This window comes from Folsomia candida, unplaced genomic scaffold (assembly GCF_002217175.1).
Source record: "Folsomia candida strain VU population unplaced genomic scaffold, ASM221717v1 Fcan01_Sc002, whole genome shotgun sequence".
NCBI classification, from domain to species: domain Eukaryota; kingdom Metazoa; phylum Arthropoda; class Collembola; order Entomobryomorpha; family Isotomidae; genus Folsomia; species Folsomia candida.
In genome coordinates this window covers 13838160-13851676 of record NW_019091194.1, presented here as the reverse complement: position 1 = coordinate 13851676, position 13517 = coordinate 13838160, and the positions used below count along the sequence as shown (strand labels likewise).

Sequence of the window (13517 nt, the reverse complement as noted above, 5' to 3'; positions counted from 1 at the left end):
ATTTGTTGTGCAATACACATATGTATGGCTTCAGTCCCAAAGGATATTCAAGTAGGAGATTTAAATGCAGAGGAGAAAGTGATATCGCTCTAAGCATTGAATCAGGCTATGCTACACATCTCTGACGGCATAAAAAGGCTGTCTCATCTGCCAAAGGACAAATATATATACATAGATACACAATATATATACATATTTATACACTAGGGGCAAAAAGAGGCAGGATAATGTCATACAGAAAACTTCCGGCCTTGTGTAAACACCTCCGTGACGTATTTTTGAACTAAGGAGATGAAGATCTCGATTGGATTCAAATGTCAAATAGGCAAACTTGCTTCGTGACAAAAATAGCAAATTCGCTACACATACGCGTCCTTCATTGTGATTATTTATACCAACCTCGTTGTTATCATGAAAAGATACCCGTGCAGAGCGACGGAGAGATGGCTGCTCTCAACTTGGGGTTTCTTAGGTGCTAGGCAGTTGCGCGGACAATAATATAATGGACAAGGGCCAAACGTGTACAGACAAAACATGTACACCTAAATTATGTACAGTTAAAAAAGGGACAGTAGAATAGATGGACAGAGCTATAACAGAGACATTATGTGTACCAAGTAGACATTTAAGTAATTGAGACCGGAGTCCCTCCTCAGTTTTGCACAGTTCAGTTACACACATTTCAACTGCTTCATGCGCTTACTAAGGAGTAATATCATGGAAAATTCGCATTTAGATTGTTGGCACTTATAGTAAACCTCAAAAAGGTGAAAATAAATTGCACCACCAGCAGTCGTATATTTGTAACAAATCAAGGCCAAGTGGTCGGAAATATTAGAAATGTCGGAATTATTGCATTGCTTAAAAGGAGCAGAATTAAACAATTGCTGCAATGCACCTACGAATCTATAATCTATGGTAAAGTTCTAACTCGTAAACACAAGTATACTATTCTTGATGAAAGGCTAAAAAATCTAGAGAAATATTCATCCCTCGAACTGGTAGATTTTCTGGATGAAGTTGTCCACAATGTGTCATGTGGGAACAAAATACGCCAGAATAGGGTTAACAACCTGAACCCAACGACCTTCTGGCAACTCAACCCGTAACTCAAACGCATACCCAATATAAATGTAAAGTTGCCACTAAAACACATGCAAGAAAGCCGTTGCGATTGGAAAATGACTACATACATATACATATGATAAATAATATAATATGTCTCAAAAAGGTCGAGGTTTTGTCCTTGTACACATTTAGGTTGTACACTTTTTTTCGTCCCCTAAATTTACGTCCATGTTTTCGCCTGTCCATTCTTTCTCCTGTACACATTTGTATTGTCCACGCAAGAACCGGATACCGGTTTCTTACAATAAGTAATTCATAATAACCTACTCTTATATAAAGGTTGAATGCAATGTGTACATCTATGTACTCTTATGTACGAAGATTATTGTGCATAATCCCATTTCAGATATGAGACCCAAATTGTGAAATATTTCGTATCGCGTATCGCAAACGATGTCCATGGAGAAAGTTCAGCGAGGGTTGGACGTGGTTGAGGAGTAACTTTCGTGATACCAGCGCTTTCTCTTCTCACCCGGGAAAAGCTGGGCATGGAAAGCTAGAAAGTTTCGTGCTTCCACCGGAAGGAGGGCAAACTTGCTTGTTTTCGGCTTTGTAAACTAGACGGCGGATGCTGCCACGATGCCCGATGATTTCTTCCTTGAATACAACTTTCTGCTTTACCCGAATAAAATTGACGCCACACAACTCATGACTCAAATAGGAATGTTTATTGTTTTCTGTAACCTTATAAATAATATGTAACAGCAAAGATATTATTATCTGAGCTGAAAATTCATTTGAATTTCACAGTTTTTAATACTTATCATCAAAGCTATTGATCTAGGTCCCGATATATTTATTCTTATTGTTAGTTATTTAATATACTTATACATATCTAGATGGTACAATTACACACATTGAGATTTAATTTTACAAAAATGTAACCTAGTATAATTCAAGTTTAGATTTCCATACAATTTGAACAAATAAATAACACGAATATTTTATAGTTCCTTTAGAAAATTGAGTATAAATAACTTGCGTATTTACAACAAAAATCTACTAATTACTTGTACCATCCATTAGCTGATGGTACGTTTTTTTTACAACCGTGTATGTTTCACATGGTTCCTACAAAAATTAGTCTTTGGTAGTGTACCCGGCTTCTGTATAGCTTCTCCTAATGTGTGTAAAGTGATGGTGGCTGAGTTGACCAATCAAGTAGCGGATACGGTTTGATAATTATGTATACCAAAAAGAAGCCGAATAATAATTACATGATACAAATTACATTATGAAAGACTAGCATTTGCAAAAATAAACTATGTTCTAACATCCCTATCAAGAACTTTATCTTCATTCCGTTATAAAAAAGACCACCATAATGTAACACAATAAGATTCCAATATTTATATTTGGAGCGTTTTAAAAACGTTAAAGCTGACATGACATACATATGTATTTACACATATTAATAGAATATAAGGTAGAATTAATTACTGTAAGCTATATATTCAGTATAAAATATTTTTGCACCGATCATTATAGTTTTTATTGTAGAAGTAGCGTAGTCCGTCTTCTAGTAGTTTCCACTTTCACCCAGAACTCCGACTCGTTCTTCGAACCGGACGCATCAAAATCTCATATTATTACTTCCGTTGGAGTAAACTGCGTGTGTATTCTCAGGTCGGATATTACATCGAACATATTCTTCTTGCTGTGAGGGTTTCAACATTAAACAATTAAACTTTATACAGGGAAGCAAATTTAATGGAACGGGTGTATTCGTGTAGAAGGCTGAGAATGCATTTTTCTGAGAGTTTAGTGGAAGGGGTTGCAGAGCATGCAACGACTAAATCATTCCTGATACGCCATCAATCTGCAGACTTCATTGGAAAAATCAACATGCATGCCATGCATACTAACCTTCAAGTTGAATAAATTGGTGTAGAGAAATGCGTGACAAACCACTAAATCTTTCATGCATAACTTGTGCTATTATGATCGGAAATGAGAACCCGACCCATGTAATTTGAGGGTAGCCAGGATCTTGTTAAAATTCCAAAGGTACACATACACACACAAAAGCAGAAAAACGTGCAATATATGTTGACCTTATTATTAGCTCAGTTTCACATGGACATGGCAATAAGAATGAAATAGCTGCATGAAATTTTAAATGTCAACCATGTGTATAAGGAATTGAAAAGGTCGAGTAAATAAGACTTCCGAGTTAAAAAAATCAATTGAATTTGCATATTCAATTTTAGCTATAAACATTCGTTACAAAAAGTGAGCAGGATATGAAACGATGTATTTCCCGTTTATGGTTTCTGGTCGATAGCGAGATGGAGAAACTACTGCCAGAAATGTCCATCACTTACAACGGACGACTGGTCACTTTCATGTTGCTCCTCTTGTACAACACGAGGTTTACAATTTTTGAGGCATTCCAAAGAGGCTTACAATTTTTCAGGCCTCACATAAGATGCCTGTTGCCTATTAACCTTGCACAGTAATGACAAAATTGCGTGTGTGGGCATTATTTTAATCTAAGAAATCCGAGAATCTACACCAGATTTAGCGAAACACTAATGAAACAGTGGGGCATACAGGCATACACATTGCACATGCAACTGTTTGTACATACATACGTAAGGAACAAATATGAAGGGAATTTCTGCACAAAAACATGGTAATAAGTATTGAGAACATGCAAATATAAAAGTAAATATAAAAGATTGAGAAAAATAAACGTGTTAATAAAATACAATTTATTGAGATGAAACGTTGAGAACAAAATAAATGGTACAACGGCCAGTGTGAGCAGGGTGTTAAACAAAGGAGAAGTTGTATACGGACGGAGCATTATAACAAAAAGTACAACAGTGGAAAATTAAACAAAGCAACGCATTGATCGGGATTGATTGGTTATACCGTGCTTTCTCTGTGCGGAATCTGGTGGATCGGGGAAAGTAAAGGTGTTCTCGAAGGGTCTACCTCGGAAGACGAATGAGGGTGGCTCACAGGGTAGTTTGGTAAGGTTTGTGTTTGCTGCTCATGAACTCCAACGGGAATGCACTGAGCAGTTAACAGTGGATCGATTTGAGCGTAGATTATAGGTTCTTGAGACATTGGATGCTGTCTCAGCGGGGCCCCATGAGTATGGTATGCTGGACTGCTTGGTAGGGATAGTTCGGCGTAGGTGACCTCCTCTCGTCCCTTAATAAATACGCCAAATACAAGAGAATGAGAAGAAGACACCAATTAGTGGGATTTGGGTCCCACACTAATACATAATTCAAACAGGAAAAGACTTGATCCACATATATGTGGCTATATAAGTATGGCGTTATAGCCGTACATACCGTTCTGGGGACACGATTCTTTACATTATTGACTAATTCAGATGATGAATTGGCGTCAGGGCGGTTGGCGGCTACCGTCCTGACGGCTCGTGGGATGGTTTCATAGAAGCGACTGGAATTGTTGAGTCTGTCAATTTCAAGAAACAATATATGTAAAGTGAAAGTCAGTTTAATATCATGAAATAGAATAAATCTGTAATTTGAATACCTTTCCAAAAATACTGAAAGTTAGCAAAAAAATGATCAATTCAGACATTGAGCGTTAGGAAATAAGGTCTCATAAATAAAAATATCTTACCCTTCTCGTCTGGATCCATTCCATCGATCTCTGCTTGAACAAACATCATAAATATATACATATTATTGCCACAGTTATAATCCGTCCCTAGCAAACGATATAATTTGTCTATCGTATTTAATATAGCTGCTTTAGTTTACAATTAGATGCATAATAAAATCAAACCCAGTTGACGCTTTGTCGACATAGTAAAGTTCTAACATCTCAACTTTATCTACATACTTGGGCTTCGCAATCGATATACATAAGAGATGAGGGATTTAGCTAATTAAGAAATGTGTTTAAATATGTAGGTTACACATTTGAGATGGTCATACTTTCATGAATGTGCTATTTTTTAATCTGTAATTTAATTTATTCATACAATAAGGCACCCTGTAACCTCCCTCCATTTACGGTATATGTAAGAGTATAGTAATACTATAAGAATCAGTGTATTTTCATTAAACCATAATTACCTGAACCATGTGGGACAACGTCAGGATTTTTGTCATCGGGATCCAAGATGTCATCCATTGACTTCTTAAGAGGAACAGCTGAATTGTCATGGTCTGGATTGGACTTGAACCCCCCTGCATTGTTTTTAGGCAGTCTCTTATCTTCTCCTCCATGCCCCTTACTTCGAATTACGAGAACAATAACTACTGCAAAAACATAATAAACAAGTTGTTACTTGACAGTGAAGCTTCAAAATTACTGCAAAAACTTGTGGTTATCTCAATATTCTAAATTTTTTAAGGATACATTTTTTAATAAAAGGTCGTGATATTTTTGTGCACGAATGCGAATGGTCCAACATTTCTAAGGAACTTACCAGCTACAATAATGATAGTCGCGATGATGGCAGCAATAACTGCGAGCACTGGGATCATCTTGAATCCGAATGCGGGTTTTATAGAAGATGCCTCTGAAAAAGTATTAAGAACATGAGTTTTCACGTCAGGACGTGCTATATTACAAACTATTTAGTCTGGTATAACTCACCAGCGTTAATACTGGTATGCTTTTCAGCCGCTTTAAGAAAATACAACATTGGGTTAATTGATGGTAATCAGAATTCGATGACATTAATCAGAATATACCGAAAGCGAATCACTTGCATTAACAGCAGATAAGACTAATTCAATATGGTTCACATGACACGATGGAGACAATCTCAGAGACATGGTCTCTGAACCAGATTCATTAGAAGCTATATTTCCAGGTGTTATTAAGTTTTCAAGGACTTCTCTTATAATGGTTTCTATTTATATCTTTACGACTGTAAGTGCATATGCACTTTGCACATGCGATTCGCTTTTAGATATGTAATAAGTGAGTAAGAATATATGTATGTGTGGTCTAACCTTTGAGAGTAGACGCTTGTAAAACTTGATAGAATAAAATACAGTTTTTAATTATTATATCAAATAATTACTATGCAACATTAAAGCTCACCTTGAGTTTCACTGCGTCCTTTATTGTTGGCAGCGTATATCCTGATGACATACGTGCTCCCTGGTTCTAATGTTCGGACATGGAACACAGGTCGTGGATTTGTCAAGTTTCTAAGAACCTGGCGAGATTCCCTGTCCCAAATTTCAATGACGAAAAATTGCTGCAGGCCACCGTTGAACCCTTCCACGCACGAGACAAATAATGAGTCGAACGTTGTGCTGCGGAGATTAAAAACATAGGACATTAAAGCTAATAAAGAATGCTGCGCAAGTGTACACTGTGAAATGCATGAATCGTTCATTGCTATGACTCATGATCTTACTTTAAAATTGAACAGTTGGATACGGCATCGGGTTTTCCGGCAGGAACTAAAACAAATAATTATAAATTTGCATTCACTTTCACTACATGGATTTTGAAAAGAATGAGGAATACTTACTTATATGATAAACACAAGGAACCTACAAAATAGTAAATATTAGTTTATCTTATTAGTATCGAAGGGTGAGTAAGAATATTTTACTTGGGTCAACTTTCACCGCATAGAAGAAATTAGACAATAACGCACTTACCTTTTGTGCCCCAACTGACTCATGGCTTGCCCAACAAAGAACTGTGCCGTAATCCAGCTCTGTCATAGGCTAATGAACAATAATCATAAGGACAGCAATATTAATAATTAAGAATCATAAATATTCACGACTCGTAAACGTGTCGAGAACTTGAATTCTCACTCGTAATCATCAATATTCGAATTGTCAACTCGACTCGACAGAAAAAATTGAGTCGATTTGTGATGCTTAGGACAACTAATACAAGTTGGAACAGGGTTATCAAGATCAGGGCTACTCGGCTTATTCCTGCCCAACACTCTGAACTACAACATGATTTAGTCTATAGTAAAGTATGTGTAATATGGATATATTTTTACCTTGTAAGTCAATGTGGAACGGAGTCGCTCTATCGTAAAATGGGATTGTTGGATGTCAATACTCTCAGCGCTGTTATTAAATTTCCATCTGTCGAGATCAAACCAATTGTGAATTTCTGGATCAACGGTTACCATCCGTATGGTCGCGTAACGAGACATTTATAAAGACATGTACAACAAAGATACATAACGAACCGAAAATGCAAGTCTGTATCTGGATTGGCATCAACTTCACAAAGAATTTTGGCCTGCTCCTGTCTAGCTATCCCGTAAATAGTTTGCTGATGAACTTTACAAACTGGAGCATCTATAACAGAAATAGACACAAAAAATTAATCGATATTCGGACTGTGCTCTCATTTCATCATCCTCGAGCGAATTAACAGGCGACATTCTGCGTTGCAATATAACATCAACACCGTCCAACTCCACACAAATTACCACAATATTTTGCACACACGATCAGACATTCATTCCAAATTTTAAATATGAGAGCATAACTCACATTTCACGTTGAGTGATACCGCGTTTGAAGTGCCATCCCCCTATTTGAAATGGTGAAAGCGAATTATTGCATTTATAAATAATTTGCATCATCTGTGTCAATAAATGTGGGTATGAAGGTCACCTCTTTATTTGTGCCTATGCAAGTGTATAATCCTGCAGATTTTCGTGTTATTGATTGGAGTACCAAAGATTGGTTGCTTATTATCACACCGGCAGACGCATTATGATGCAAAAGACGTGCCTGCAAACAGAGCATGCATACACAAGTTAGAGCTTACATAACTGATCGACTGATTGACGGTCAGTTTGGCGAAAGCCAGTTTGGCGAAAAAAATATTTTCGCCAATGTGGTAAAAAATTGTCATAAAAGTACTAAATGGCGAAATTATTGTCACATTTGGCGAAAGTGGATAATTCGCAAAAGTACATTTGGCGAAATTTAAATTTCGCATTTATTTATGTCAAATCGCTTGTAGGCCTAATTCTTGAGCTTTCCTAAGAATACTTTGACAAAGGTGGAACCAACTCAATTAATGTCTCTGTGAACACGAACTTTATAGTATCAATTGCCGCAGCCTCGAAGGCTGGATTTGAGAAGGATTATAGTTTCTGACGTTAGCTTTTATAAACTCAAACAATATTTTGTACCACTCTTTGTTTTTTTTAGCGAGAAGGGCATAAACCATTGGAACGCATTGTCCGCGTGTTCGGCTTATGTTGTCAATTGCTTCTTAAATGCAATGCATTGCGTAAAGTTGACCACTCCTTTTGAATATTTTTGGACATGATTTAAACGTCCCGTCACAAATCCATGTATCCGATGGTCCCCGGAGGGGTGAACACTCTTCATGACCATGAGTAACGATTTTCACAAAATCCTCGTTTTCGCCAAATGCGACATTATTTTCGCCAAAAGGTACTTTAAATAAAATAAAACTAACGTACGGTGAAATGCATGGAATTTGTTTTTCGCCAAATGGGATTATTTTTTGGCGAAAGTTTTTCGCCAAAAGTGTTTTCGCCAAACTGACCGACTACCGATCGACTAGCACATTCCCGAGGACGGGATGAAAAAAAAAGTTTATTCGTTATATAAAAAATTTAAGGCACAAAATGAGAATTCTGCAAGTATTTCATAATAACATTACCGCGGCCTTATGAAAGAGATACTATAAATATCAAGGAAAAGACGGAGCCAATTACATTTTGCCTCCAAGTTACTCTCTGAACAAACGGTGTGGCTTTTATATTGCACTCAAAATAGACATCGGCATTCTCTCTTAAAAACGACGAGTTCAAAGTGCTTCCCAGCTCCAGAGTTACTTGAGGGACGTCTGCAAAAAAAAGATACAAATTAACTTTGACTACACAAGTTGACTAATATTAGCAGAACTCATAGTTGGATTGGAACAGTCAGCGACTCGAAACAGTCTCTGAACCACATTTGTTTCTTTTGCTTGTATAATTTTGAAAATAACTTATGTAATACGCTAATGATAATTATATGAAATTTCGAGCAACATTTGATCTGATTATCTTAAATATGTAGCTATGAAAATAAATGATTTGACCATGCTGTAGATATTTTGTGGTATTTGTCTAGTTACATATTTTCATAAACTTATTCGTAGTTGCGTACAACTTTCTTCAAGCAAATTTTCATATTCAATTGACGTGTGGTAGGTATAGGAGGAGGAAGGGAGGAAGGATAATCAGGAGGAGAAAGTTGTTCAGTGAGGCAAACATAACTTGAAATACACCTGAGAGAGCACACGATGTCCTTTGTGTGCTTTGTATGCATAAAAGCGCTCTCAAGTGTTAAAAGAATATACAAATTGTGTCAACAATCCATTCCATCATCTCCCATCTTTTTGTGGAATCCATCAACAGAGATCAGTGGGTGGAAAATTGAAAATCCCGAGCTCATATGACACTGGTGCAATGAATTTGAATAGAAATTATCGGAACGCGAAACCAAGAGTATCAACCAAGGGTATCTAAATATGTTGCAAATTTGTTTCCAGAATCAATACGAGTGCATACAAATCCGGTTTAAACTATGTATATGGTTATTTGGTTATGTCACAAAGAAGAAAGTTCATCTCCGTTACCGTAAATCCCGCTGCCAGTACATAACCCCAAACTGGATACGATTTTTAGCTTCCTGTTAATTTTTATCCAGAGATATTTGACTAAAACGGAACGTATGGATTTAAAATTTCCCTAATATGCAAATACATACATATGTAAGTACGCACATGTGTTTTCATTTTGTGGTTAGACAAGAGTAAAACAAAGTTGTTTCATCCTAATGCGGATGTAGCCTGTCTCTTGCGCCATGGAGGGCCACACACCTCATCAGAGAGACATTACTCACCTAATCCTCCGCAAATGACAGAGATAAAACGTGGTTGCCCACTGTCATCAAGAGAGCGACAGGAAGGCTCGGAAATTAAAATACTTGGGACACCTCCTCCACACAGAACTCGACGTGCGACAGGGAGAGCGAGTGAAGGGACCGAAATAGATGAAGCCGCACACAAAGCCAGGGATGAGCAGGAGGCGAAGAGGATGACACCGCCACGACGACCGAGGGAGAGAGGAAAGCAAGGTGAAAGCAGGGAAGCGAGGGAGGAAGAAGCAGCACAGACGACGACGATAGATTGCTCGCCTTGGACTCGGTCTTGCTTGAGCCGTCAGACGACAGGGAGCTGGGTTTCGGATTGAGGAGACTGTGGCGAAATGTAAATGCGATTTTCCAACTCCCCTGAAGTTTACACATGAGTTGGTCATCTAAATTCTAAAAGATGGTTTATTCCGCTCCACATCCCTCTCCAAAAGTCCCTAATTACATTTTACTTTCACAATGCCACAACTCGCAATTACGGGGAATTTACTGGGATATATGCTGAATCTATAAACATACAAGCGAGGCGAGGAACATCAATTTGTAGAAACCATCATTTGTACATACTTATAACTTTGTTTTCGCAGACAGGAAGAAGAGTGTGGGAGTTGTAGTACTACCTGCAATTATCCACGTGTAACGACTTAAATCTGAACACACAAACCATTCCGAGTAACACTTCTGCTCTACCATCGATCAGGCATTATAATCATTGATCCGGGCCAAATATTGTCCCACTTTCTCCTTGAAATATGGCCACATTTTGGTGAAGACTAAAACACCACTCTTTGGGAATTACTCGTAGATAACGTGTATGCATCTTGTATTACATTATTATTTCCCCATATTAAGAAACAATAAAAGTTCACATACTTGAAAGTAAATTTTTGTTTGTGTTCCATGCAAAAAAAAACGTCGCACGTGACATGATAATAATTTTGTGCCTAATGTGCTAGTATATTTGTGGAATCTTGCAGTAACAACGTACGTACAGCCTACACATATTTACACAAATAGGTATCTGGTAAATAGGTACGTACGTTTGTAAGAAGTGTCAGAAGCTCCATTGAAAGAAAACAATTTGGGTGCATGGCTGTCGTGGAGGATAACAAAGATGAGAATCTGGTGAAGCGAACATATCATAATAGTAGATTCAAAAATAAGAATCTCAGCCGCAGCAGCCTGCCTCCACAGGACTTGAAGAATTGTTTGAAGAAAAAAGGAAACAAGTAAACAACGACACATCGGGGGTTAATGTTTCAGAACACATAATGAAGTTGTGTAATGGTTTCTTCACAAGCCAAACTGTTGTTGCAACTTGCAAACCACAACAACAGTTGCAAACTGAGATTCAAAGTAGGAAACCAACTGTGTTGAAAGAATTCTAGTAGCATTTCCATTTTTTTTCAATCTGCACAAGTGAAAAGTTTCACAGTCCCAAAGTTACGGTATCCAGAATGAGAAAATGGATTCAAATCCCGCAAATTTTTTGCTGAATTCAGCAGTAACGAACTATACAATCCCTTTCACTTATACATACGTACGTCCCGTACATATGTACGTATATTCAGTACCAACACGAGGACAACCTAAGAATTCTCTTAAATCACAGCCCTCAAATCCCCAAATTGATACTAAATTTCACATATAAAATTTATTCAATTCAAAGTGAATGATCCCTATCCCCCTACCTCCGAACACCTAATTTCGTTCGCTATGAGGTCGACAACAGCCATGGAAAAATTCTCCTTCTCCCAACTAATTCGCAAACTCCTTCTTTCCTATTTCTGACGCACTTGCACAAATTCCGTTAGGACCAGATCAAAAGCAGAATACTCATTCAAATTCACAATGCAAACCAGAGAAGTTGCAAACACTGAATCCACCATTACTTAGTATTTACTTTCATCGAAGCCTCTCGTTCTTTTTCATTTGCATTTTTCCTGTATCCCTTACTAAACTGGTGGTTCCAGTGCAGGAATGAGGAAAACTTTGGTAATCTGCAAAAACGTAGAGGCCCAAGTAGTGGCATAGCGTCGTGGTGGTGGTGGTGGAGAAAGTTTCTGACAATTGGAGTCGCCAAAACTCTGTCTGAACGCTTTGGGAATTGGTGGCGACCAACCGGCCGCCGCAGACAGCAGACGCGAACCTCCTCCTCGTACTTACTCCCCAGCAGCTTCGCCAACAATTTTGAGTAGTCGTTGCTGCTGGTTTTCCCACTGGTATGGAGAGGAAGCAAACCTCATTTTATTCCAATCGGAGCAAACGATGCAGAATTTATTCGTGATGGAATTCGAGCATCAACTAAGCAAGAAGAAGTGAAAGAAGGATCAACCAAAAAAAGCTACATCAAATCTCTCCCAATTGAAAGACGACACGAGAGAGAGGAGCGAGGAGGCGGGAGGGTGGGATAAAGTATTTCAGCATTCACGGGGTTTCACTCACTCTCGCTACGAGATTTTAGTTTTCCTCTTCCACTAATATTTTAATAAATTTTTCCTTTGATCCTTCTGGGCCCTTTGGTTTACCTCAATTCAATTCTAACAACATTTGCTGTGAACAAAGTTTGCTTTGTCACACACACAACCAAGAAAAAAAGTAGCAGTCAGTTTGGTTCGGTGGCCGGAGAAAGTTTACAAAGTAATTTTCCCAGTTTTTTCTACATGTAGAGGATGAAGCAAGGAAAAAAGGAGCCTGGGGCGTCAACTTACAATGAATATCCATTTTGAAACCATCCTCAATTGTGCTCCCAGGTATCTGGGGGTTTTCTGCTTGACATATTAAGGTTTTCCCCATGTCCTCCATCGTCGGGATGAATGTCAGCCGGCTAGTTGTCACGTTCCCATCAGAGCTCGTCTGCAAAGTAATCGTCAAAATACATATTTAACAATTCCATATACATAAAAGCGAGTCACTGACTTTCACCAAATGCATTAACGACGTTTGTATGCCAAATAAAAATAGAACTGAGTATGCAAATCTAACACTCTTGTTATTGCTCGTAGACTTCTATTGGCCGTAAAAAAAACAGTTTTTACAGCCATTCATTTATACAGTAAAATCAGTCATTGGGTGATTGAGGATCGTGTTACTTGTATCAAATAATAACTTCATTTTTCATCCGGCGTAAGAAGTGGATACTTAGGATCAACCTAAAAATGTATGTAATTCAAGATAGGACAATAAAGTACGAGAAGGTAGCATTCTGCATTTATCATTTAGTGCTTTGAGGTAGTAAGGATGCGCACGATGTGGGACATATTTGAGCAGCTATGTTTGTACACAGGGCGGAGAATAGGCTTACGATAATCATATACTTCTTTCATTTACGACTGTCAAAAAGCTCTACCCAAGAAATTGACATAACGGGCTAAGTAACGGGCTCAGGATTCAACATTATGGAAAGAGGACGGGTGTAAATTGCTTGGAAAGGAAAGCTTTCACTCACTCAAATAATACATTAAATTTTCACTCCACTTGGCAATTTCAAATTGGCACTCT

At 37.9% G+C, this 13517-nt stretch overlaps 1 protein-coding gene across 3 annotated transcripts in view; it reads right to left on the bottom strand.

Moving 5' to 3' along the window:
- Positions 1-1777: 1777 nt before the first annotated feature.
- Positions 1778-13517, bottom strand: part of LOC110843474 — a 98450-nt gene continuing 86710 nt past the window's right edge. For 2 of the 3 annotated variants that reach the window (XM_035847679.1, XM_035847680.1), the window contains exons 12-30: positions 12728-12872; positions 8813-8943; positions 7731-7850; positions 7608-7647; positions 7298-7409; positions 7103-7190; positions 6744-6812; positions 6611-6632; positions 6494-6539; positions 6172-6389; positions 6081-6104; positions 5719-5748; positions 5549-5641; positions 5193-5378; positions 4735-4764; positions 4645-4657; positions 4437-4563; positions 4006-4290; positions 1778-2785 (exon numbers count right to left, since the gene is read on the bottom strand). In XM_035847679.1, the coding sequence (XP_035703572.1) occupies positions 2702-2785; positions 4006-4290; positions 4437-4563; positions 4645-4657; positions 4735-4764; positions 5193-5378; positions 5549-5641; positions 5719-5748; positions 6081-6104; positions 6172-6389; positions 6494-6539; positions 6611-6632; positions 6744-6812; positions 7103-7190; positions 7298-7409; positions 7608-7647; positions 7731-7850; positions 8813-8943; positions 12728-12872 (1863 nt within the window). In that variant the 3' untranslated portion in view covers positions 1778-2701. The remainder of the gene's footprint in view (positions 2786-4005; positions 4291-4436; positions 4564-4644; positions 4658-4734; positions 4765-5192; positions 5379-5548; positions 5642-5718; positions 5749-6080; positions 6105-6171; positions 6390-6493; positions 6540-6610; positions 6633-6743; positions 6813-7102; positions 7191-7297; positions 7410-7607; positions 7648-7730; positions 7851-8812; positions 8944-12727; positions 12873-13517) is intronic. The other variant, XM_022089440.2, reaches the window with a different exon arrangement.